Source organism: Chanodichthys erythropterus, chromosome 14, assembly GCF_024489055.1.
Source record: "Chanodichthys erythropterus isolate Z2021 chromosome 14, ASM2448905v1, whole genome shotgun sequence".
Classification (NCBI taxonomy): Eukaryota; Metazoa; Chordata; class Actinopteri; order Cypriniformes; family Xenocyprididae; genus Chanodichthys; species Chanodichthys erythropterus.
Genome location: NC_090234.1, coordinates 26632828 through 26660809, shown reverse-complemented (window position 1 = coordinate 26660809; position 27982 = coordinate 26632828). Strand labels below are relative to the sequence as shown.

At 37.3% G+C, this 27982-nt stretch overlaps 1 protein-coding gene across 4 annotated transcripts; it reads right to left on the bottom strand.

Annotated features, from left to right (window-relative positions):
- Positions 1 to 92: 92 nt before the first annotated feature.
- slc39a10 (solute carrier family 39 member 10) lies at positions 93 to 27967 on the bottom strand. 4 transcript variants are annotated; one of them, XM_067408995.1, is made up of 10 exons: positions 23184 to 23648; positions 9407 to 10594; positions 7619 to 7790; positions 6568 to 6743; positions 6305 to 6478; positions 5969 to 6089; positions 5216 to 5527; positions 5045 to 5125; positions 3262 to 3452; positions 93 to 2504 (listed from the first exon to the last, which is right to left on the bottom strand). In XM_067408995.1, the coding sequence occupies exons 2-10, from the start codon at positions 10571 to 10573 to the stop codon at positions 2352 to 2354; spliced, it is 2547 nt and encodes an 848-aa protein (XP_067265096.1). In that variant the 5' UTR covers positions 10574 to 10594; positions 23184 to 23648; the 3' UTR covers positions 93 to 2351. The 4 variants fall into 4 exon arrangements, with proteins under 4 accessions (XP_067265096.1, XP_067265095.1, XP_067265097.1 ...); XM_067408994.1 differs by lacking the exon at positions 23184 to 23648 and adding an exon at positions 14359 to 14472; XM_067408996.1 differs by lacking the exon at positions 23184 to 23648 and adding an exon at positions 14359 to 14411 and having other exon boundaries at positions 9407 to 10591.
- Between the last annotated feature and the right edge of the window lie 15 nt (positions 27968 to 27982).

Here is a 27982-nt window from a genome sequence, read left to right as displayed (position 1 = left end):
TATGCAAACTTTATTTTCCACTTCTGACAAAGAAATGCATACAATCAGCAAGAATGGCAAATGTATTGAAAACGCTTTAACATCCAAGCTGTGAATTTTTACAAAAAAAAAAAAATCCTGCCAAAATTGACAAAACTAAAATGTAAGTAAATATCTGGATGGTCCTTTGTTGGAATACAATGTAAAGCATGAAGAAAATTGGTGTGCGTCATTTTTTTATCATCAAGTTTATTTCTTTGCACCACGTAATCAAGATGTTTCAGTTGAGCTTTACAGCTTTTGCTCAAATGTTACAGTTTAACAAAATGGACAAATTCATTTTACAGACACATACACAGGATTTAGACCTAATCTCTGAAGACTGATTAGGTTTGCTCACATGACCCCAAACTCATTGGCTTTACATTCAAGCTGTAAAAATGAAGTACTTCAGGGAAAGAGGAAAATCAACAGTACATGTTCTCATCTCTCCATTTTATAACAGAAATGAAACACAAGTAGACAGTTTCCTTCATGCATGTTTCCATCCAATGCAATTAATAATGATGCTCACCCACAAGAACAAATAAATGGATGTCACATGGTGACAGGTTAAGCATGAATCACATAACATGCCCCACCAACTCATGACGATAGAGGATTCAAGCAGCAAACACAGCAAGTGGAATGTGTAGAGGCGACTGTGGGTACAGGCAGCGCTTGTGCGCAAATTCAGAAACAGCCCATATTTGGCACAATCAAAATGTTGCACACTCATTAAACAAGAATTACATCAACAGGGGGGCAGATTAACAGATGTTCTATAGATTTGATTGTAGTCGGACTTTCATACAGGTGCACATAAGGCCAATAATTGAAACGTGTGCATTAATTCATTAATGGAAGGGTGTCAACAATGCGTTTAAGATTGTCAAAAAAAAAAAAAAAAGCCTTTTTTAATTTTTACATTAAAAAAAAAGGAATGATTCTCCCAAACTTTGTATGCAAAGTACGTTTTTAGATGGTCGATGAATAAAAGGTGCTGATTTCTCACAATTTTTTTTTTTTTCTTTCACACAAACTATCCAGTAATACCAAACACGTCCTATAATTAAAATAAAAAAGTAACAAAGGCGTTTCAAAATGCCAACATAAATGAGTCTTCAGTAGCAAATCTCCTTTGGGGAACATAATTATTTCATGAACAACAAGATCATTATTTACGACACTTGGATATGAAAATCAACTTGTATTTCTATTCAGAAAGTAGTCTAGAACATGATAACTTTGATGAACACATAGACTCCCCAAAGAAAAATAATGTATACCTTGATGTACAGATATGCTTAGCTAGTTGTTCTTCATTTAAAAATCACAGTGCTTTAGCATTAGCTTTAATACTGGACTTGTTCAGTCACTATTCATCTGACCTTATGAATGCGATCGGTCTTTCGGCAGCACTGCGTCAGAGGTTATTTATAACACTATTGCATACCTTTTTCTTCAAATACTCAAAGTTGGCCAAAACACTAGTACAATCTTAGCCAATAAAAACAGAAAATAATAATAAAAAAAAAAAAAAAAAAAATTAAACAAATTAAATTCTAAGACTGAGGACACTCCCATCACTATAAACAGTAAATATAGTGTAAGAAACAAACAAGTAGTCAATGTTGACAGCAAAGTGTAAACCAGTAAAGAAAAGAGCGCTTTAAAGAACATCATGTGTGTTTCCCATGATCCTGGCACACAATACCAGTAGTTCTCAATAAATAATAATAATAATAAAAAAAAAATCTGCAGAGTTGATGCCAGTTGGGCTCTGTTGCACCATTTTAGTGCCTGACACAGCAATGATGTGACGCACTAGACATACACAGCACAACACGCCAGTTACGAATGAATGGACTAAGTGTTACAATACAAATGAATGAAGGAGCTAAACATGACACTGAATGGGTGACTTATGAAGAGCTGCTTCTCTCTAGGACACAGTCCTAAGAAAAAAAACAAAACAAAAACACTACAATATTAAAGGGATAACCCAAATACTGGGGAGTGCTTCTTGTGTGCTGTGGATGTCTGACTGGACATACATACTCAAAAAAACAAACAAAAAATAGAATAGAACGAAACCGGAAGCTAGATCTACAAAAGAGCTTGAAGATAACAAGTAACCGTTTTGAGTGGCCTAGAGAGGAGGAGATGAGAAGATGAAATGTAAACATGTTTTTTTTGCATGTCCATGTCCACTGTAAGCTACTGATGCTGTCTTCTGAGACATGCTTGCAAGACTGTACCACAAAGCCACTTTAGGGCAAAGCACGTGTGTGAATGTAGCTGAATGACACCCCCCCCATCACAGTCTCCAGCTAGAAGCCAAAATCAATCACAATGTGATCCTCGAAGATGGCGATCAGCAGCATGATGCCGAATCCCGTGAGCATGCCAAAGTTCTGCAGGACGAAGTGACCCATCTCACAGCGTTTGTGCTCCTCGCTGTCACCGTGAAGCATCTCTGGCAACTGAAGATGAAGAAGTGGAATTTAATACTTAATAACATTCTAACACCGATAACTCAGAACAATTACATTTACAGAAAAAAAAAGCATTTTTTTTAACAGACAAAAACTGATACAAGAAGTTACACATGTTACTATTATGGTTATATAACTAATTGTGAGTTGTGTTAGGTGTGACACATTATTTTATATTTGCTAGATGTTGAGCTGCTCACTTCCAAGCAGCTTTCAATGTAAACGTAACAACCATTCAAAATTTATTTTTTTGTTGATGCATTAAATCGGTTTGTGGACGATTTGGTGGTAGGCTGAAATACTTGGTAACAAAGTGACAGTAAAGACTTTTACATTGTTGAAAGAATTTCACTTCAAATGCTGTTATTTAAACTTTATATTCATCAAAGAACCCTAAAGAAAATAATGAACTGTTTTCAACATTGATAATAATAAATAACCTTGAGCAGCAAATCAACACATTAGAATGATTTCTGAAGGATCTTGTGACACTGAAGACTGGAGTAATGTAATTCATTTTTTACACGATATCTCAAAATGCACTTAAAAATAGGTGGATGGAAGCATAGCTAGTAAGCTTGCTCTGAACTACAAGGATCAAACATAGTGAACATGCATTGAGTGACCACTTCAGTGATTATAATGGGAGTGCTGTAATATTGTCACGTTGCTCACATGAATGACTATTTTGTTTTTCATGCAGCTAAGAGGCCCGGTGCGAAGTTAATCATTTTGGTTCTCTTACCATATCCACTAATGCCACATAAAGAAACATGCCAGCAGTAACAGCAAAGATCCAGCTGGTGACGTTGTGCGTGTACTGTCCCACGGCCGTGCCTATCACCATTCCAGCATAAGCCATCAAGGCAGAGAGGACGTTGTACACAATAGCTTGCTTCACTGACATCCCAGCTTTCAATAAAACAGCAAAGTCACCTGAAGGCAAACACAAATGTGCACTATTAATGTACAATAAACAACAGTTTAGTAGTGTGGGTATAGTTAACCCATGCTAAACCTGACAATAACTGCAGTGAGAACGGGCTGTCCTTAATCTGTCAGAAAAATCAAAAGAGGTCTTTCCTTGTGTTTTAGCAATTCTAAGCTGCCACTCCTTTCCTAATATATGTGAGGAGCCTTTTTATCTATTGGTCTTCTCTAGACTACACTCTGGACTTTTGGTCTGTGTCACCTGGACTAATTAAATCAGTCATCAAAGGCAATTAACAGCACTGCAGGGTAAGAGTCCCTTTATTATAGCCGTTTCTCAAGCCACAACATGGGGAGTCTAGACTCTCAGGGTACATTTACACGACAACATTGTACTTAAAAACAATGACAATGATATCAAAACTATCCCAGTTCACACGGATCTGCAAACATTACTAAAAACGCTGTGTTATGCATGCCAGACAAGTAGTTGGCGATGCCACTTTGTAAAGAAAGACTAAACACATGCGCATATGCGCATTCTTTTACAGAGCACTCACGCCAAATGAGCATGCCTATTGCTAAACACTTAATACCCATGTGCATGCGTCATAGTTTTCACAGATTCGCATTTTTGTAGTTTACACAGAAACGTATCGTTTTCAAAAACATGCACTTTGAAATGCATGTACGTTTTTAAAGGTTTGCATTTTCAGGCCACCAAAACACTGTTGTTGTGTAAATAAACGACCAAAACAAAGATTTCCGTTTTTATTTGAAAATTGTGTTGTGTAAAAGGCCCCTCAGAAAAAAAAAAAAAAAAAAAAAAAGCTGCTCCAAACGTTATTAGAGTCCCGTCACCTCCACTGGATGGCAGACAGACAAATATAAATAACATCAAATATGAAACATCATTGTTACATCAAAGGCATACTTCTGTTGTATTTTAATGTCTGGTTAATTTAAACAAAAAAGGAGCATTTTAAAAAGAGTGGCCCTCTAGACAACTACCTCTAGACTTCATAAAAGCTTTGCCGTCTTTTAAAAGCCATATGTGCTGCAGTGTTGTTTTGTTTTTGATTCATTCAAACATGAAAAAGAGAGCACAGAAAAATAGCTGGAGCTCTTTGCCTTGATGTTCCTGAGTTTGTGTCAAGTGATAATGGATAAAGGACACTTCATTGGCTCGAGGCTTGCACCAGGATCGCTGCATCACCCTAAAGCTAACTCTCATTGACATGTTATCTTTTTTCAGGGTTATGGCCCGTTACAATAACTAATGATAACTATAAAATTTCAAAAATCATTCTAATTTTATTAGAATGGGTAAATCCAGACCCCAGCTATAACATTAACAACACAGAGGAACAATATTGTTGGAATCACTTTCAAAATGCAGAATCCAACTTTAATGATTGATCATTTTAAATAGCAGAAGACAGAACTGCAGCACAAGCTCATAACAAACAGACTTAATATTTAATGTGGACAGCTGCTATAATAATTTTACTGCACATCTAGAGGTCAAATGTATGAAAATGGATCTACTATTCTTATATTTTGTCTCTTGACATACTGCAGCTGGTTAAGCCACTTACCTAGTTCGTGGGGCAGTTCGTGACAGAACACAGCTACTGAAGTACTAATGCCACCCGTAATATTAGCACTGAAAGCAGCACCTGTAAATGACAAACAGTTCCTCAGATACAGAAACCCTTTTGATTAAAGACAAATTAATCTGCTACTAGTTTCAATGTACACAAACTGACCTATAGCGAGTCCATCACTAAAGTTATGCATGCCATCTCCCATAATGACCATCCATGCTATGCTGGCAATCCCTGCATCTTTCATTTCCTGGTCAGAGTGACAGTGCCCATGGTGGGAGTGACCATGGCCGTGTCCATGTCCATGCTTTTTTGACTTGGCTTTTGGCCCACTGTCCTCTTCTGTTTTTACAGCCCCCTTATAGGGGTGATCTGAATCAGAGATGGCTAGCGGCATCTTGCTGGGTGAATCCAGAGGCTGCAACTCAGTCATCTGAGTGTCATTGTGTCCAGCTTCACACGTAGTACTTTCTCCTGCATGAAAAAAAAGGAAGGGGTTACTTTTGTGGTCTGTGCTGACTCACGCATATGGTCCACTCAGTTCTATAATGTCTCTGGACCAGAGGATGATAACACTGATGCAAAACCTGATGTTATTCAATCCAAAGGACAGCATATTTCCACTGTCTGAATTGTTCAAACTCTAACTCATCCTTTTTCTGGTCTCGGTCTTGACAAGGACTCAACATACTCAGCTCTCAGCCTGGAGCTTGTGCTGACTCAAATGTGAGTTACTTCTGAATATTACTGCACCAAGCTTGGTGTGTTACACAGCTTGAGTTCATTCTTATAATATCCTTACAAAAGATCAGTATGTAGGAAGAGACTCGGAAGGATCTTCAGGATACCAGCACACACAACTTTACTTAAAAGCCAAACAAATCGTGTTGGGATTTGATGAAGAAATGAACCCACCCTCTGTTAGAGGCTTCAGATGGAGCCACTCAGCATCTGAACGCCTGTTGAGTTTGTGGTCTGACAATTTTCTCCCGATCTCTGCCTGCTCTCCTTTTTTCTTTCTCTGGCAGAGGTTTCCCTGTGGAACGCATGAAGAGACAAGTATTTATGAGCACTAGGTTCTGAGAAGGTTTTCTGTGCACTAAAAGCCCCACTATGTGCAGCAATTATGGATTTTATTTTAGTCTGCCTCAGCTCTGTCATTCTCAAACAACTATGTGTGACTGGTTTTCTTTCCCTTTTTTCAAGATTTTATTTTCAGTCTTTAAACTTTAAGGTATTGTGGCGTCTCACCCTTTGGTCGCTGTAGTGTTTGAACATGCCAATGCAATGTTCAATGATGAAGAGGAGGTAGATTCCTGCTAGTGCAGTCAGTCCTTTCCAAACTCCGTCAAACTTTGTCAGAAAATCCTCTACAGGTTCTTCCTCTGTGTGTCCTTCATGACTGTGATTATGGCCTCCTTGAGACTGCAAAATATAGGGCACCAATTGAAAAGTTTGACTGTTTGGACCTTTGCAATGGTTGACTCTTTGTTTGTCACAAAAAAAGAGCTTACGTGCGGGAGTAGATGCAGCAAGGCGTCACCACTGAGGGTTCCCACTGCCAGTGCCACTAGGAAGGTCAAGAGAAACTTGAAGCAGGACTGGTTGAGGATGGGCACCAGAACAACACCCAGCAGAGACAGCAAACTGATGATGGTGATCGACACAAAGCCCCACGTCCAGACCAACACTGCAGAAACAATCAGCAGCAGTGGGTAAGAATGGGATCACTGGATGCACAGATTTAATGCCGGGTTCAGACTACACACTATTTTTGTCTGTTACGATAGTCACTGTGTCAGATTATGCGTTTTTGACTCCTTAATTTGTGTCGTGGACAAGAAACATGTCGGACTACATGTTGCTTCTTGACCAATCATTGCTAGCAGTCTTTTCCGACGTGTAAAAGGAGGAACTAGTGACTGACGTCCGGAAACAAGAGCGTTAACAATGGTTGTACAAGCCTAATGCCAATTCCAGTATTCACCAGGTTGCTGAAGTGCCTCCACTATCTTTCGTCAGCATTTATCTTTTTTCACTCTGTCATGGTAGTCCCTCGAGGAAACATCATATAGGTAGGAGTATTGTTGACCATGCTCCATGAACCTTTCCGCTCCTTGGATAATTCAACCTAGCAGCACTAATACAATCGCCTCTCTGGAACCCATTGTGGAGGACCGGAAAAAAATTAATCATGCTAGTCTTTCTGTTGTGACGTTGTGAAGCGATACATTATGACACACTATACGAGATGAAGCGATCAATTCTTGCTTCCCGACGCCCATTGTGGTTTACGTATTACCACAACACCCTATTGTCAAATTGATCCTGCCAAAATTGGGTTTGTGTAGTCTGAAATCGGCATTAGATAACTTTAGCAAAAATAGACATGTCCAATGAAAACATAATATGGTTTAGCAGTGTTTCTCAACTGGTTGTTAAACTTAAACCATTTACTAATACTGTTCACTCTATTAGCTAGTGAACTAGACCAGTATAGAGAACTGTAGATGAGTGAATATACTTTGTCAATAATGAATCATACTATTACAGGATCACTAATACCTGAAGATGTTGCATCTTGTGCCTCAGACTCAACATGGTGATAATGAAGGATGCAGAAGCGTCTGTCTATCTGGTAGAGTAATGCTGGACATAAATAGGTGAACTGCACTGGAGATATGAGAGAATCTGAGCTCAATCCATACTGGTGTAGCAGCTCTGTTAAATTCAGACACTGACAGAGAGAGACAGAGATTTTTACTTTGTATTCATACACGACTCATTTCTCAACATATACAAAGAATATAAATCACAGATCAAATATATCTAATATTAGTACCTGCAATTAGTACTAATATTAGTATATGCAAAATTAGGTACAAAACCCACACTATCAAAACATACTTCAATATTCTAAAATATCAATTTAAGCTACCGATATTTAAAGTGTGCAAACAAGTGAAAATAACAATATACCATATAGTATTTAACAATGAAACAAAACTAAATGTGTGTTAAAACAAAATGCTACAGCAGTGGGGAAAGAGCATGGGCATTCATTTGCATTATTTTAATGTTAAACATAAAAATACTTTATTACTGTCCACCACTGTTAATTCCACAAATCTGTCACAGTCCAAAAACACTGAATTATGCATTTTAACTTAATGCCTTGCTTGAAGAAAGTGAAGTCTGAAAGGAACCATATTCTGCAACTGTAATTTTTGTTATGAAGGAAGTGCTTTGATGATGCTAAAAGCTTACTTTTTTTTTTTAATATAAACTCTCCATCTTGACCAATCCCTGATTAGACCAACTAGGAGAAACCATTTCAAATGACATTTGAGGCATATCTGAAGAACACTATCATTTATTAAAATTTTAGTCACTCAAAAATGAAAATAATGTCATTTATTACTCACCCTCATGATGTTCTACACCCATAAGACCTTCATTCATCTTCTGAAGACAAATTAAGTTATTTCTGATGAAATTCGCTGGCTCAGTGAGGCCTCTATTGCCAGCAATGTCACTGAACTTCTCAAGATCCAGAAAGGTACTAAAGACATATTTAAAACAATTCATGCAAGTACAGTGGTTCTACCTTGATATTATAAAGTGACAAGAATACTTTTTTTTCCTGCCAAAAAATAAATAAATAACGACTTTACGAATCTTTTGTTTTGAATCAGTGGTTTGGATCATGTAAACGAAGCCTTGTTTGCTGAAATCATGTGACTTTGGCACTCCGAACCACTGATTTGTAAAGCTTTGAAGCTTCATGAAGTAGTGTTTTGAAATCACCCATCATTAGATGTTGTTGAAAAGACATTATTTTGTTTTTTTGGCACACAAAAACTATACTCGTCACTTTATAATATTAAGGTTGAACCACTGTACTCACATGAACTGTTTTAAATATGTCTTTAGTACCTTTCTGGATCTTGAGAGGCTCAGTGACATTGCTGGCAATAGAGGCCTCACTGAGCCATCAGATTTGATCAAAAATATCTTAATTTGTGTTATGAAGATGAACGATGGTTTTACGGGTTTGTTCCTTGCCGCTGTCGCCTTTGGCTTGCTTAGTTGGGGACACTTGACATTTGATATTCAATAGTGCTTTGATCTGCCTGCATTGACACTATTCTTTAAGAGCTGCTGTACAGCCAAAATAATGTACCAGTTATCATTGTAAAGCTGCTTTGACACAATCTACATTGTAAAAAACACTATATAAATAAAGGTGACTTGACTTGACAGGTGTAGGGCGAGTAATAAATTACATTATTTTCATTTTTGGGTGATCTAACCATTTAACAACCATATTATAAGACAGACACTGAAATGTACCTCCTCGTGTTGGTGAAAAACACCATGTGCATGTGATTTCACAGACAGATCTTCTCCTGGCACCTCTCTCCTGTCCCTCTGCGGCTGAATAGGACTGTGGTCCTGGGCACTGAGCTCATGGTCAGCTCCGATGGTCTCCAGCTCGACGGCCTGAGTAACAGTGATGCTGGTCTTGTTGCGGCCTCGAGAGGCTCTGACTTTAGGCGGTCTCCTGTTTCTTCTGGTTTGTGTGGTGGGTAGCTCAGTTGGAGCAGAAGGCTGGATTCTGGGTGTGAGCTGAGGCATTGCTGAGGTGTGCTCCACGCTGTCTAGACCATGGAGATGAGGATGGGGGTGCTTGTGGTGATGGTGGTCATGATGATGGTGGCTTTGGTCACTGAGATCATTATTTTCTTGTGTATGTTCACTACTCTTTTGGTCATGATTGTGATGGTCATGATCATGTTCCAGTTGTTGTGGCACACCACTGTCTTGTTTTTGACTGTGCATGTGTGAATGTGTGTGGTCATCATCATGATCTTGAGTTTGAGGACTGTCAGTGACATGTCTGTGGATGTGTTCATGATCACTGTCTTTCTCATGAACATGTTTCTCAGATCCACTGTGAGTAGTGCTCTCGGGTCTGGTGCCAAGTGTTTTGCTGCATGGTAGCTCCTCGGCAGGGCCGTGTTCTTCATTCTCGTGGTGGTTCTTGTGGGAGATGTGGGTCTTCTGGTGAGGGTGCGGATGGCCGGCCGAATGCGAATGCCGTCCTTCCTGAACCTCTAGAATATCCAAGTGTGCCACATGATCGTGGCCAAGATCCTCATGCTCCAGCCCAACCACCCGCACCTCGCCCAGCCCTAAACTCAACAGCAAACTCTGGAAGCCTTTAAAATCCAGACGATCCTTCTGGCCATACCGACAGAACAACTGGTGAATGTAGTAACGTTGCTCATTCTCTGCAGGTTCGCCGTGGCTGCCGTGTACTAACCGGTTCGATAAACTATCGCAGGACAATTCTGAAATCTGAAGGTCATTGTGGACATGGTCATGGTCATGGTCATGGTCAGCGTGGTTGTGCCCGTGGTGATGGTGGGACCCTCCTTCATGGCAGTGACTGCACTGATGGTACAACAGGGTCAGCACGCAGAGAAAGCAGAATCTGGTATGTGTGTGAACTCTCATTATCTCCTCTCTTAGAAACTTCTGTGAAGAAATAGAAATCCAACAACTCAGTACACCAGAAATACACCAAAGTTGTTCTACAAAACGCAATAGGCTTTATGCCGAACGTCACATTAACAGACAGGAAAATTGGTGTTATTGCAATCTGCTTGTCAGAGAAAGTGTTAACAGCAGTACGAACTAATGATAGCTATGGACATTTAAGGTAATCAGCTTTCCTAATTAGTTCTCACTAACATTTGGATATTAAAATCAAATAAAACGTGAATAAGAGGGGGAAAAAAAAGCAAAAAAAAAAAAGCATATGTTATGGACGTCAGGTATGCTCATCTTGGATAACTCCTTCATAGGCATCTTGAGTTAAACAGCATTATATTTAACGTGACGTAAAAATAACCTGAACCAGAAGTGATTCGACCTAGGCTTGGGCGGTATCCAAATTTTGATACCGTCAAACCTCCTCCCTATTTTACCTCGGTATACGGTATTACCGTGAATAATTAAAAAATTATGACGTCACCAAACTGTTGGCTTGTGCCTAAACCGTTCAGAAACTGAATACCAAACACTAATACTGAAACAACAACAAAATAACATGCACAACAATATTAACAACTTTTATTAGCAACAAATATCAGTTTATAAAAAAAGTGCAAATACAACAGTCAAACAGAATTAAATTAACATAAACAGTTTGCGCACACAAATCAATTAAATTAAATCACACTGCCAGAACAACTTTTAATAGCAAAGAGCAGCTTATAAAAAAAGTGCAAATAGACCCACAACAGTCAACCAGAGTTGAATTAACAAACATCCATATTATAAAATTATTGCAAAGCAATAGGTCTAAATAAATACTAATTCTTTCCAGTCTTCTTTCCAATATTGTTTTTAACGAAAACCAAATAAAAATACCTGAATCAATTAAATAAATAAAAATAAACAGTGTGAATAGGAACGAATGGCAAGTGGCATCAAATCTAGTCAAGATTTTTCACTAGAAACGCCTGGATCGCAAACAGCTACTGCAACATTATTTACACTAATCAATATTACTACCTAAATTTATCCACTAACCATTCAGAAACATCCAGTTTCATTCTCAGCAGATTGTTTTCCAACGGACACTGTCCCTTTTGTACTTTGTTGTTTTCCCAAAGGCCCCTATTATCGCCATCTTTCGCCATTAACTCGCCATCTTTCCCCCTCTCTATCTTTCTCCTCCACGCGGTCACGTGATGACAACCACGCATATTTATAGGCATTAAATAAATTATATTTAATATTTAATCCTTGTCTCCTATATAAGTGCATTTTTTTTTTTATGATGGTATGGCGGTATTGAAACTGATACCGTTGCTATTTTTTAGATCCCGCAGTATACCATATTACCACCCGAGCCGAATTCGACCTGCTTTAAAGAATATGGAAAGTTATTGCACATAACCTCCATAAATGCCTTATCTGGATTTAGGGTTTTTCAAAAGTGCTGGTACTTCAGTATTAAGTCGATACTTAACATAACGGTACTAGTCTTGGTAGTCCTGACTCCAGAGTATCCGGTCAGTCTGGTACCTGCGCTGCTTTCAAACACTGAACTGAAGTGATATCATCTTCAGTGATCTTTGCTCGTTTTCAGTATATAACCATTCATAATTCAAATGAAAGTTTTATTTTTCATGCTGCTAAGTACACACTGCAAAGTTTGGTGAGTGACAAACATAATATGTGGGATTGAATCAAAGATTGTTATGTTTGACAATGAATAGGACCATAAAAAAATAAAAAAATAAATAAATAAAAAATCAGATGTCAAAGTAGATCTGTGCATTAAGTCTTAGAGTGTAAGTGCAATAAAACACAGAAACTGAAATTTGATGAAATTGAAACTGAAATTCGGATTACTGCCGACTAGGGGTGCAACTAGGACTGGGCGATATATCGCATGCGATTGTCATGTGCATTTCGTCAGTAAAGCCGGTTCCCTGATTACCGCTAAATTGCCATCACCTGCTTTCAAATGGAGCGGCATTTAATAGACAGAGCCGTAGATCACTGATAAGCCACGCAATATCACGTTCATATCGCAGATGAATCGCCTTCGATAACGAACGCGATATTGCGTGGCTTATCAGTGATCTACGGCTCTGTCTATTAAATGCCGCTCCATTTGAAAATTACTGTGTGAGAAAAAATAAAAGTTTACAGAGTTTTAATGTCAGTTCTACATTGTACTACTATAATGTTGAATATAATAATGTATAATAATGCAATGGGGGAATATCTGTGGGTCCTGATTATGCCAAATGTCTTATGTTACCAGTAAAAAGTGGCCTACATTATTTTAAATATATCTAGTCAATGACAAAGTGCCAGCATATTCATATTTTTCTGTATTTTCAATGTTAGAATCATGAATATTTTTATTCTGGCATCACCATTGTCCTGTGTATTGGTTTGCCAGCACCAAGTCCAAGCCTATTCATTTCCACCTCAATGTAATACCAAATTTAGCATTTAGCAACTTTTTGTTAACCTTTTACCATATGACTTGAAGTAATATCGTATCGTGAGTTCAGTATGATATGTATCGAATCGTGACATGAGGGTATCGTTACACCCCTACTACCGACTACTAAAATGTTGGTACCAGGACAACCCAGTATCGTTGTACTGTGACAAATCCAATCATTCAAAGAAATTTAAATGGCTTTTCTTCTTGAGAGCCTTATAGGAAAAAGAATGGGGGGGGTATCTAGATCTATCCTTTTTCCCAGGGGGCTGATAGATTCCCAGCTGGAAAAACACTGAAGAGCCTTAATGATCCCCCTACAGCAACTACTGTGTGCCTTGGAGGGGAAAGTTTGATCAATCTACTATTAAACAAAACAAGTCAAGTCAAGAGATCTCAGCATGAGTAAAAAAAAAAAATAAAAAAAAAAATAATTTTAAATCTGCATACAAGAGCCACAAATTAGAAACATGTTTATGAAATGGATCTGGATGTAAGTGTTTACAAAAACTTTTAGTGCAAATGCATTGCCATTTATTCTCTGTCGCTTCTACTTTGAACAAAAACTATTAGCAGAATATAGCACACTGGCAAATCTCACAGAAACACAAAATAAATCTAAGCTTGTTTACATGCACAGGAATACTCCAATATTAAGAATTCTGTCATAGTCTGGTTATATAAGCGTCACGTAAACACATTAACCCGATTGCTATAACCAGATTAAGCCAATATTCCATTTTTTAGAAATCTGAAAAAGACATCTGGCATGTTAAAAACAATATGCAAAAACAACAACATGCTTCAGCTTTTGCAGCAGACAATTTTTTTTTAATGACTTTACTTTTCATGGGTTTTTTATGTTAAGGAAATATGACATCTACTGTCACAAGACATTTATATGCAGCAGAGTGTATAACCGTCAGATAATCATTTATCAAACTTAACTTCCCTATTGGAAGTAATCATAAGTCGGCCAAACAGTTAAAAGTAAAAGCAAGGTTGAAAGTACATAAAGATCAGCACACTGGTGGGCTACAGTGGATTAAAAGTTACACTAAAAAAAAAACAGTGTGCCTTTTCATATTTGCAAAAACAACTGGCTGCAACAGATGTATTAAGCGTTTTAGCTAGCACTTCACTTACCAAAATAAAAAGAAAAATTCGAATAAACCCAAGGGACGAAAACCTACAGACTAAAAAGTTTGTGTATATAATACAAAAGAACCTGATTTATTAAAAGCCAAAATATCCTGTGAGCAGTACTTACGGCAGCCTGCGCTCCAGCCTGTTAAAGCATGTGAACTTGTATTGAAGTGTGAAGATGGTCAAAGCATTAGTATAATTATGATCCTTCCCCTCAACAACACGGTGTTTATAAACATGAGAGTAGAGTGACCTCTGAACCCTTCAGGAGATAGGATAGGCCAGGAGCACAGCCTGTATGAAGATAGTCCTGCCTCATTGTGCTGGCTCAATATGTTCTTTGTTGGTTATATGACATCCCAAAAATGGCTGATTATTAAAAAAAAAAATCATCCTAAAAATCAGCACAGTCATGTGCTGCAGAGATATCATAAGACAAATACTAGTGGACTAGAATTTCTTCAACTGGAAAACACTTGTGATCAAGTGAAGTGAAAAGGCATGTAAAATTCAGAGGGGCTCTTCAACTGAACACTTAATTCACAGCTTAAACACCACTCCACTGTCTGCAAATGATCATTTGAATTGATTTTCATTTGAAATATGCCAATTATAGCATCCTCATACATCATAACAGGAAGTGTTAAGGAAACTATCACATTTCCAGATTTTAAGAGTTAAAATTTACTTAAAAAAAAAAAAAATGTATTTTAAAAATTACATTTAAAATTAACTATTTAAATGTAGATTAAATGTAGATTATTAAAGTTAATCAGTCGAGAGCAGTTACAGATGCATAAATTATGTTTTAAAATGCTGAAAATATAAAATGTTAAATAGCCTACTGTTATTTTAAATTATTAAAAAAATAAATAAATGAAGAGACACTTTAAACGTGAAATTAAACCCACCAGTAGGTGGCAGCGAATCACTATTAATGTTTGAGCCATTGAGATTCAACCGATTCATTCAAGCAGCTGATTCATTCAGGAAGTGTTGCTCAGAGATGCAAAACAATTCTGTGGACTTTGTTTGGAACAATTTTTGTAGGTGAAATAGACTGAAACAGGCGATTTGTTGTCTAAAATGTAAGTCTCTTGATATTAAGTTCTTGTTCATTAAAATGTATGCTGTATAAAGTCAATATAACATTCGTAATCATGCTGATATTTGGAAAAAGACGCCACTCTGTGTAATATTTGTTAACTATATTAAATTATATACATATATTTATATATACAGGGGCATTATTGCCCCATATCTTGAATTCTGGGTCATTGAAAGGCATTTTAATAAATTAAAACTAAAATCACTAACTAAATAACTAAATTACGCAGTGAAAGCGTACACTCTAAATATGCACACGCGCTATTCTAACCTACTAGACTACAATTCGTAGTGCATGCGTGCCCTCAATGATTGTGTTTTTGTTTTGTGTTTGTAAAGTGAGGGACATAAATCAACAATTACGACATCATAGACGATATATATATTCTCAAGCCCTGAATTCTAAACAAATGCATGCGGTATCACAACAGATGACACTCTAGACATCATCTGTTCTTGTCTGCAGAGATACTATCTGGACAGAGCCATGCTTTCTGCATACTGTGTTCTGTTTGAATGGTAACAGGGAAGGATAAACTGAACACTCATGTTTCCATGGGCTCTTGTTTCAACTCGGCTATGAATGAGAAGAGCAGTGTGCCATTTACTGAGGTGTGTATTTATATAGTGTCCTCGCACACAGAGGCTGGGATCAGAACAGCCTTAGGAACTTTAAGCCTCAAGCTGATGTACATACTAAGCACAACCCGAGTACTGAAGTCATCTGCTGAACAGATAGTTAGATGACTGTTCCCTTGCTCATCAGTGAGATTACTGTTACTTACAACTGTGTCTATAATGATCTTAGCCAAAAGCATTCCAGTGAAGTCAAAATACAAATGATTCTACCACATATTTACTTTAATTTATTTAAACTTATTTAACTTATTTATTTTTAACTATTAACTCTAATATCCTGTCATGTTATTATTACAGATCCACTTTAGGCTATAAAACTCTGTGCAGAAAACGAAACTGATTACAGTATTAAAGGGTTAGTTCACCCAAACTGTCATTAATTACTCACTCTCATGTCGTTCTACACCCGTAAGACCTTAGTTCATCTTCGGAACACAAATTAAGATATTTTTGATAAAATCCAAGGCCTCTATTGCCAACAAGTTAATTTACACTTTCAGTGCCCAGAAAGGTACTAAAACATATTTAAAACACGTTACTACAGTGGTTCAACCTTAATGTTATAAAGCAATAAGAATACTTTTTGTGCGCCAAAAAAACAAAATAATGAATTTTCAACAATATCTAGTGATGGCCAATTTCAAAACACCGATTCAAAGCTTTACTGATCTTGTTATTTTCATAAGAATAAAGTATAGTCTATTCATAAAGCAATGATAATCGACATAGCTGGGGTTAAACAGATTGTAGTTTATCTTTGATCCGTATGGACCAGGTCAGACGGTTCAGCATGCATAAGTTTTGCGGATTAATTGCTAAGTTTCACCATCAATTCAGTACTTGCGCACTGTTATCTGTGCACACAGCCGCACACACAGAGAGGCGTGACACAGCGAATTGATTCCTCTTTCGCATCTCCATGTGCTTGAACGGACACACACACACAATATTATGTCAAAATACCAGTCTCGGCAAGTATTCTCGTTAACCGAGTCGGTTGTCTTAAGTGTTGTTGTTTTTTTTGAAATATAAACATTTAAATTGTGGCTGTAATAACTGATTTATTCAAACATGCATTAAATATTGAAGAACATTATAATGAATATGTAACAGTGCATAGCTATATTTATCAGAATGCTGCTTTCTAGAGTTCACTTATTCATCTAGCTGATTAATGAGTTTATGGTCACTGAATATGTTTTTCTGAGGTAAATGTGACGTTACGTGACATTGTTTACAAGCTGTTTTATTGAGGTCTTTCCAAAGTTGAAACACTGATTGAGCTATTACACGAGAAATGATACGGATTTCGGTAAGTTGTACTGTATATTTTAACATACCTTCAGATGTTTAGTCGCGTTTAAAATGGGATTTATTTTTTGAATCTCATAATAAGATGGACGTCATTTGAAATCTGAGACTTTGCTTCATAACAAAAGTAACAATGCACAAAGATTATTGTGATTTATTGGATGGGAGGAGCGCTACATGTTCTGTTCATTCATTAACTGAAAACAGACTAGACTAATCGATTTTTGGGATTTAAGAATCGATATTGGTTCGTAAAAATTAAAAATCGATTAAAATCGAGAAATCTATATTTTTTACCCGGCTCTACTTACAATATAACAAAGTTACAAATAAATTATTTAGCTATGTTTGTAATTAGTGTATTTTATCTTATTTTTTTACTGACTGTTCATTTGCCTTTAATAATGTTTATAATGTTTGAACTTTATTCAGGCTAGTAGCTTTTTCTGCAGTATCAAAGTACTTAAAGAGTGCTTTAAGTAATAAAAGGAAAGCAAAGTTACATTTGTGAGTGTAGTAAAAAGTGAGTAGAGTAAAAACATGTCATTAAATGTTCTCTTTGGAAAACAGGCTTGTAAATCCTTCTCATTACAAGTTTGGCACGTGTTCCTTTTTCAAATAAATGCATGTCAATCTCACAGTGCTTGCAGAGATGGAGCAGCATTTACTGTGATCGAGCCACTCTGAACACAGTGCTGTGCTTCAAATGACACCAAACACCATACCAAACAATGGCACCAAAATGGCAAAGTACAAAATAAAACATCGGTGAACTCCAAATGGCATGGGCAGCCACGTGATGAATTTAGAATTATGTAACCATCTTCAACAAAACTTAAAAGAAATAAGATGCTAAAAAGCTAAATTTTACTATATCTATGATGGGAAGTTGTACCAAGCATTAACCTTTGTAGAATCCATTCCTGGAATAAACTGTTGGGCTAGCCCAAGTCCTGTTATTATACATTAACCTGAGCCTCTGAGCAACGGAGGGAGAGGGAGAGAGCGCCCTTAAGATGCATCATATGACTCTCACAAGGCTTCTGCCTAGACTGAGCATCTCTCGCAAGTCACGCATGAGTCCACCACTGGTGAATTCCTGTTTACAATCTAGCTTACTGTAAGAGGTTGAGCAGGGTTACAAGTGGGACTTGTCAGGATCAAATAAAGCAGCTTTTACAAAATGGGCGAACAACTTTGTGGTGATCCGGCCAATAATCCTCTCCAATTCACGCCTATGCCAGCTCATTTTGTGGTCAATATGAATTTTAGCAGGCCACCACAGAACAATTCTATGATCTGCAAGCTTAGCCAAGCAATGTGAGATCAACCAATAACTCCAGATAAATGATTTGTCCTTGGTGTATCTACGCACTCAATCGGTCATATTTCAACTGCAACACACACACACAAAAATTGTATGTCAGGAGAAGCCTCAAGGCTTGAGAGATGAGCAGATGCCACACAACAGATGGGAACTACACATGTTTGCCAGCACAAGGAATTCTGGGAAATTACAGCAATACATAGCTGCACAAGGAACAGTTTGAGTCCAGTGGATGTAGAGTTGTAGACTACCTAACAAAGACATCTAAAAAGGTCTTAAAAGAAGAATCTAGACAGTTCAGTAAGACAGTCCAGCGCTAGTTAAACAGGCCTGTTTGTGTGTCTAGGTGGAGTCAAGGATGAAAGCTTCGAAAAGCATGACCTCTTGACTCCAAACACACACACACCTTTAAAATAAACAGACTCTCCAGAAGGTCCAGAACAGCATGTCATTTGGTTCATGTGGAGGCACTGCACCCTGATGCATGGTAGCATTACGGTTAAAGTTTGTTGAGACTAAATGTAAGTTATACTGGAGACAACCGGAAATGTTTTCCACCCAAACCATAAATACTTCAACTGTAACCAGTCCATAAACGTACTTGTTTTGATCATAAACTGGTTTACATCTCACAAAAACAGGCAGAACTGCTCCGATCACATGAAGAGAGAAAATAAAATACAGCATACCATCAGTTGAGTGACCTGGATTAACCTAGAAATATTTATAGAGTGGGTTAGGCTAACTATAACAACATAACCAAGTCAGATACGATCAGTCGAACATATTGCAAGCAAAACCAGTGGCAACTTTCAAAACCACCAAGTCCAAAACATCTTAGTCACCTTCAAGTGTTGCTGTCCCCTTGCTGAACTTCTGATCTTCACACTACTAAGATCGGCTTTTGACAGTCTATCCAGAGTGAAAACGTGGCGTACAGATCAGTTTAGGATCTGCAGATCTGCCTGCAGGTGCATCTGACAGCTTACCTCTTTCTGTCTCAATGGGGTGGAGGAACAAGTCATACGTCGTCAGACTCGGGCAGGGAATGCTCTACAGCAATATGGAACGAGGTCTGATGTTTTGAACTCTTCAAGTGTGCTGATTTAGTGCGGAGGGGAGGGTGTACTGGACATGTGTGTGTTTGTAAGAGTTGGTAGGTGGGTGTGTAGGAGTGGGTGGAGGGAGAGTTAATCAGCCCTGAAGTAGCCATCAAATGCAGAAAAAAAAAAACAGTTTAAGGCGATTTGTACAGTACAAGCATACATCCATATTCAAGGAAATCTCACCACTTATGAGATCTTTCTGGTTACATTTGTTAACCAAATAGTCCAACAAAAAAAACACCCATCAAACTGTTTCTCATGCATAGCAAGCCTATCCAAACTCCATATTTCACCAGAGGTACTAAATAGTAAATACATGCAATTTGTTCTAATTACTTTCCTTTGTGTGATTCAGCACAACAACTTCTGTAAATTGGTTTCTAGATACTAATCAGAGGGATTTTTAACGCTTGTCAGGTCAATTGAGAAGTCAACAGGGGAGACGCATTAGAGGAGCTGCTGGGAAACATAAGTAGGATCCTTTATTGTATGCGCCAATACAGAAACTTTGATTAGATAATAACCCATACACATTCACCAAAATTAGATAATCAATATTGTGGAAGACAAAATAAAATAAAAATAATCATTTAAAAAAAAAACTTTACAAAATAAAAAGTCCAGGGCTGAGTTTCCCCAAAAGCACCATAGGCTTAAGTAGACCATTGCACCAATGGTCTCTACGATCAACTTAGCTCACAATGCTTTTGAGAAACCCTGATCATCCCTGATCTCTACGTGCATCAAATGACACCAAACATAATGTACACTTCTGAAAACGTCTATTTAATTAACTTTGAGCCAACTGAATAGACCAATCTCCTTTAGCTATTCTGTCCTCTCAGAAATCACCAATAGGTCAACTGCTACAATGACTACATACTACAGTATGTTTTTTATTAAGGATGGAAACTGACACAAATTTTCTATTCATAAGCTTGCAATTTCATTCCAATATAGATTCAATTTGATATGTTTGGATATATATCAGTTACAGAACATAATTTATACAGGGAAACCAGTCAGCTTGTACATTACTATAATATTAAAGGCCCAGTGAATTGTCTTGGAACGCACAGCATTATTCAATGTGTTAACGTAATTTCAACTGAAACAGAAAGACATGGTGGAACATATCCAACAGCTCCGCCCCTTTTTTAAAATAGCCAATAGCATTTTGTTTATACCACAGCTAGGCCAGAGCCTTTAAACTTGGTAAAACTCAGTTTCCTTCTAATCTCTAACTATTTCTCCTCCTAATCTCCTGTATATTACTTTAAAATACAGCATTCTGTGCAGAATTCAAATGGGTCCGATACCTTTTGTGGTTTGAGCCAACTCGTGGCCCGCGGATATGATCCGCTCTGTGCTCTCATGTCTCTGGGACAGAGCAGACTGTGCTTGCACTGTGGCGGTTATATTGTTTTAATAATAACAATATAACTTTTTTAATAAGTAAAAATATGAATATGTATTTTTTTGAAAATGTAATGTTATGTGACATTGTTTACAAGTTGTTTTAATGACATCTTTACTAGGGCTGTGTATTGCCAAGAATCTGGCGTTACGATACATATCACGATACAGGGGTTATGATACAATATATCGTCATATATTGCGATACTGTAGGAAAGGTGATATATTGCGATATTTCTTTATTTTTTAGAAAAAGGATGCAATTTTCAAAAAAACAGTCATAAAGAACACACCACCATATGCATAAAATCTTACAAACTTTTTTTTATTTAATCAATACAGTATTGCATTTATATCAATAATCACTATTTTCTGCAATCTAAGGGGATATAGTAAAGTGACTGCAGGATTCTTTGTGTACATGTTTTAAAGGTTCACAGTATAGCAGTTTTTAATTTCTAAACTATTTAACAACTAGTGCATAGTCCATTTCATGACTGAATGTCTGTTTGTTTTTTATTTAATACTGTAAAGCTGCTTGCTTTAAAGCAGTCTAATGCATACGTGCTATTTCAATAAACGTGCTTTCACTGAAGTGCTGAACAGAGCTGGTGCAAACATATCCACATCGCTATGATCAGATGCTTTCTTTATGCTGTCACCGCTGTCATTTTTGTTGTGTGTTTATTTTGTTACTGAGAGGAAAACGTGCAGTACATAACGTTACTACATATTCTATCTAAATGCCTCTCAGCAGCGTGGATCGCATTGGGATGTTAAGTGAGCTCTCAGATTCAATTTTAACATGTCAAATTTTGCAAACAACTGACTCTTGTTGATCTCCTTAGTGGGTTCTTTATAGTTGAAGCCAAAATGAGTCCACACTTCAGCTCTGTATGCCGCGGGAGTGGAATAATTCTATCGTCTTGTGAGCTGGGTTTGCTAATGCTAATGCTATTGATGCACCTTGCGCTTCTCCGGCTGCGCATCAGTTTACGTTCTGAGATAACACTGACATCTAGCGGTTGGGTTTTATACAGTCTGTGGTTTAAACCGAACACAAAAATGAATATTTGATGTAAATAAATAAATACATATCGACACAGCGTTTGAGAATCGATACAGTATCGGCAAACATAATATCGCGATATTCACGTGTATAGATATTTTCTTACACCACTAGTCTTTACGTGGTTGAAAAACTGATTGAGCGATTACATGAGACATGATTCATTTCAGTAAGTTGTACTGTATCTTTCAAAATACCTTCTGATGTTCATTCATATTTATTTCATGCTGTAACTAGTAGTAAAGAGGAAGAGATGATCGGTTCACGTGCCGCTTGAACTAAGGCGCTAAATTTGACAGTTGTTTCAAAACATAAGTAACCTGCTCTGTCTTGTCTTTTGGCATGTTTTCAGTGTCCTCTTTGCTCTGCAATGTATTTTTCACTGTGTGAGAACAGTGTCAATTGCATGAATCTGAATGCATGACAGTTGGCAGCCCAGCATATTGCAGCATTTTTTTTTTTAGTTATGTTAAACTTTCCCACACTCTACTGCTTATGCTTTGTTCGCATTACAGTATTGCGCTACAGCACCCCACTGGTCAAACTGTGCTATTGCAGGCTCTTAAAATAGGTCATATCAGATCTAAAGACTATTAGACAACAAATACGTCAACAATTTTTATTGTTGACGTCGTCAATAATGTCGACTAATCATTTCAGCCCTACAATCCACTATTGTTTTTACAAATTAGCCATTTATCAATAGTGTAAGTCACATGATCATTACAGCTAGGCTATAATTTATCAGCTTAAATATATTGGCCAATACTGATATAGCCACAACACCCCGCTGACAGACATTGCAGAGACACAAAGATAACAGTGTGCTAAGTGAAGTTTATAACAGCACTTTCTTGTTTTCTGTTCTTAAATCCATCTCTCTCAATGAAACTTAAAGGAAGTATATATCTGGAGATCATTTTGCTATCTGATAAGGTATCATCTCAGCTCAATCAGGGTACAGCTGCTCTTACCTGCAGTCATGAAAGCAGTGATGGACAGCTCTTTCCTCATTCGACTCTTGTTTGGATTTCATGTGATTTCTCATTGTGCTGATGATAACTCAGTTTCATTAATTCATTTGATCAAAAGTATTTCCATTTTGTAAGATTTTGTGAGATCATTTTCATCAAAGTAATTCCAGACATTTTGCGAGACAAACGACAACATCGAATACAATTGAGGTCAATGAATGATGGGTGAATGTTTAGATTTCCTGCCGTTAATGATCTGTCTGTCACAGACTGTGTGATTTCGCCACTTCCTATGGAGGTTTTTTATTTCCTCTGCAGCTAACCGACTAATACAAATTTGTCAACTAAGCCTCTTCTCGACGACTTACGGTTAGTCGACTATTAGGGGGCAGCCCTATTGGAGAGTTAAGCATCTTAAAAGCATCCTGTTAAGCTGTTAAATGGTAACATCATGGCACAATATGCCTATGCATGCCATTAATGCAGAAGTTCAAGACTTCAGATATGAGCAAACTATGAATCATGGTTGTTTTTGCATGGTTATTCTAATCTCTGAAAGTCCCTTTATCAGAATTAACATGTATCATGACTAACATGATGTTATAACATGACGTCACACTTTGCTCCAAAATTTAGGAAGGAAGTTGAGACTTAAGGCTTTGCATGTTGTGTGTGTAGTTTGGTATGTAATAAACTGTGAAATAATCCTACTCCTGACTGTTAGTGCTACATAAAAATAGAGATTTAACACTGAATACACATGGCCACTAAATGCTCAAGACTAGTTATATAAACCCTAAATATGTGTGACCTGATTTTTTGGTCTTGAACATGGGAATAATCACTAAAGACAATCATCTAGAATAAACCACTGGCTTTTTAGGCACAAAATACTCCACTAAACCTGCCACAGAACACACAAACTTAAAGTGTTTAATGTGATATTATAAATGGTAGATTTTCAGGCACATGCTAAGTCCCCTAAAATCTTAAGACTGTATCCCTAGCCAGCGAGACCCCACCCACTAAGTCTTGCGTTCATTTAATCCCTTAAATGCTTAACAGCTCTGTATGTACAGGCACCTACAGCTGATCATGTGAACAATCTTATGTGCCGATATAACCAAATGTGAAGTCTTGTTTGATTAAGATTGGGCAAGTCACATGACAAAATGCCAACCCGTATTTGACAAATTCTTGTTTAATGCTGGCCTGCAAAGCGACTTTGAGACTGTTCATAGTAAAACAATACATGCAAGATGTTCAACTTTCAGAAAGAATCAACCAGTTGACAATTTCTCAACTTAAATACTGTGTTAGCATGTATCAAGATTATCTAATGGGACACCTGGGTTGTACCACAAAGTATCAGTGGTTAGGTATGTCTATCAGTCTATCACAGAAGCAGAAATGCAGCCTTTTCTGGTTAAGCCTGACAGCAACAGACACATACTGTCCAGCATCTCCACTTGCATGGTTATTAGTTTATTCTCTATGATCCTACTACAATAAATATTCATTAAAGGTGCTAAAGAGGATGTTTTGTTTTATACATTTTTGCAATATTGCTTGAAACTGTCTTTACTAACTGATAAAAGACTATTAGGTGCACTGAAAGTAATAATATTAATATACATCATCTGTGCACGAGGTAGGGCCTTAAAAACATCAGCCAATCATTTACGCAATCATCGCATAAACGATTGGCCCTCTGGCTTGTCAATCACTGCCGTGACGGTCCCTGTGAGAGACATGCGCGGATTGGCCCTCTGGCTTGTCAATCACTGCCATGACGTTCCTTGTGAGAGACGAGCGCAGCTGCGCGCTCCAGTAACTTTCTACACTCCACAGGCGCCGCATGCGATGTTTTTGTCCAGAGACAGGAGTAACAACTGCAGATTATGAGTTACCTGCGGTGAGTCCGACATAATGAATCCACTAACACGACAGAGCGAATGCCGGTGGTAAACACTTGTGTTCCAATACTCGTGCAGGAGTTTTGGAAGGCGTTCCCTCGAAAGGAGGGGGGGGGAATTGTTCTTACGCATGTGCTCATTTCAAAAACTCAGTAACAGTCTTTGGTTTCTCAGTCGATGAAAAGATCCTCTTTAGCATCTTTAATTATCATGATATATTATGATAACAAAAACATAAAAATAGCATTTGCAGAAAATACAGTATAATCAACTGGTAGAACCAAGGTTATCTATATAATATATGGATAAAGCTATCCATTGGCATTCCCAGTCACTTAAACAAAGGACAAACTCTGCCATATTTGTTAATGAGTACTTATTTCTGCTGCCAGGTTGTTTTGAGCCAATCACCTCAACCTAAATTCCACTAATGACTCTACAGCCACAAGAAAAAGACATCATGACAACATTAATTGGCACCTCAAGAACGTACACAGTCCCAGAGAGGTCAAGTCAGACAACACCTAAGTCTCACAATAGACCAACAATCTACATAAGTCAAGGCAAACATCACACTTGCATCTATTGTTGTCAACTAAGTGGATGTAATTGAAATACTGCTGCTTATGAAGAAGCATGTTATGAACAAGTAATCAATTAAATCTATTATTACATTTCACCAAAATTTCTCTTTCCATCCATTTTTGCTTACATATTTAACAGATATTTTACATATTTTTGAATGACCATCGATAGAGAAAAATGCTATAACTACCATCCGGCTACAAAGACTCTCAGGCAGAACTAAAGTCCATCAAAAGTTGCAATGCTACTGAGTCGCAGTCATCTATTTCTATTAAGGATTCTGGTCGGTGCATACTACTCCTTCACCTTCAATAATAGGCTACATTGTATTTATTGTATCCTCAGAATCTCCACTGATAAAAAAATACACTGGTTTTATGTTAAAAAGAAAGAAAGAAAGAAAGAAAGAAAGAAAGAAAGAAAGAAAGAAAGAAAGAAAGAAAGAAAGAAAGAAAGAAAGAAAGAAAGAAAGAAAGAAAGAAAGAAAGAAAGAAAGAAAGAAAGAAAGAAAAATTATAATATAGTTTTTGCATTACCACTCTGCTAGGTTTAAAAAAATAAACAGGATTTGTAATTTACTATGGAGGTGAATACAAAGTGGCCTTGACAGATTAACACATTTTATGGAGTAATTTGGGATTAAATATTTCAGATTTTCCACGTTTTGAACGGTTAACATCTGCCTTTTATAAGCAGAGGCACAGTAGATCCACAAACACCAGTTGTTGTGGTTAGGCACGGTTAAACAGGAAGGTTTCTGCAGGTGTGCACTAACTGAACAGGAAAAAAGCATTACCATTACATTGCATCAGTACCGCCATTTTTCCAGTCATTGTGTCACATTTCTGGTATCAAAACGTGTAAAGAGGCCTCCATAGGGAGCAATGACATTTCCTCTCTCAAGATAAAAGGTACTAAAAACATATTTAAATCAGTTCATGCGAGTACAGTGGCTCAATATTAATATTATAAAGCGATGAGAATATTTTTGGAGCGCCAAAAATAACAAAATAACGACTTATTTAGTGATGGCTGATTTCAAAACACTGCTTCATGAAGCATCGGAGGACAAATTAATCAGTGTATCGAATCATGATTCGGATCACGCGTCAAACTGCCAACGGCTGAAATCACGTGACTTTGGCGCTCCGAACAGCAGATTCGATACACTGATTCATTGTGCTCTGATGCTTCATGAAGCATTGTTTTGAAATCGGTCATCAGTAAATAAGTCGTTATTGTGTTTTTTTTTTTTTTTGTTTTGGCGCTCCAAAAATATTCTTGTCACTTTATAATATTAATATTGAACCACTGTACTCACATGAACTGATTTAAAAAAATGTTTTTAGTACCTTTATGGATCTTGAAAAAGGAAATATCATTGCTCCCTATGAAGGCCTCATGGAGCCATTGGATTTTAACTAAAATATCTTAATTTGTGTTCCGAAGATTAACGAAGGTCTTACGGGTGTGGAACGGCATGAGGGTAAGTAATAAATGACAGAATTTTCATTTTTGGGTTAACTAACCCTTTAGACTGGGTTAATTTGGAAACATACATGTTGCACTATCACTGTCTGGGCCAAGAAAATGTGTAAAGAAACTAGAATTAAACAATCTGCATTATAACACCACATTCAAAACACAACCCACAAGTTTAATTGGCCATTTTAACTTGACATTATCAACCATAATTAAAAGATTAATTAAGCATATGTGCATAGACTGCAGAATTAATCTTTTTGAGGTTTCTAAGGAAAACCAGCAAAACAGGAACATTTGGTTTTACAAATAAACAAGCATAAGATAATCTTTAAGACTACAACACCCTTAACTTCTTCACATGATTGATTCTAAACCCAAACATGCCATGAAACTCCACACTTCCCTTTCACTGTGCTATAAATCTTAATCAATGCATACGTGAATAAATGTCTATTTTATTAACAGGAATAGCAATAAACATGTGTATCTAAATCTGAAAAAAGCCATTAGTTGAACAGCAGCTTTTAAAAAAAGCGCAATCGGCGGAAATATGGTAAATCTAAATAGCAGCAGCTAACACTGCTAGCGCCGAAAGCAATGAAATCAATAATAAGTCAAAACTTTTCCCGGTTCTATCGTAATACCCTGCTCTCATTGACCCATCTGAAGCTGCTCGGGTCCATGTTGTGGGAGTGTGTGAAAACAAAGCGGGTTTTATATAGTTTACCTCACTCGAGTGCCGTGTGCATCTCCTCTCCGCTCGGTACTAAAACACTCACGCTGCGCACCGCACAAAACTCCGACCCCACTGCG

Bases quoted from the DNA above. Each gene is read 5' to 3' on its own strand.
- slc39a10 (XM_067408993.1), bottom strand. From the start codon at position 10,573: ATGAGAGTTCACACACATACCAGATTCTGCTTTCTCTGCGTGCTGACC. The intron at 7,791-9,406 runs GTACATTTCAGT...TCTCTCTGTCAG, and splicing joins TTTTTCACCAACACGAGGAG to TGTCTGAATTTAACAGAGCT. The intron at 3,453-5,044 runs GTAAGTGGCTTA...GTTTGCCTTCAG, and splicing joins CGAACTGCCCCACGAACTAG to GTGACTTTGCTGTTTTATTG.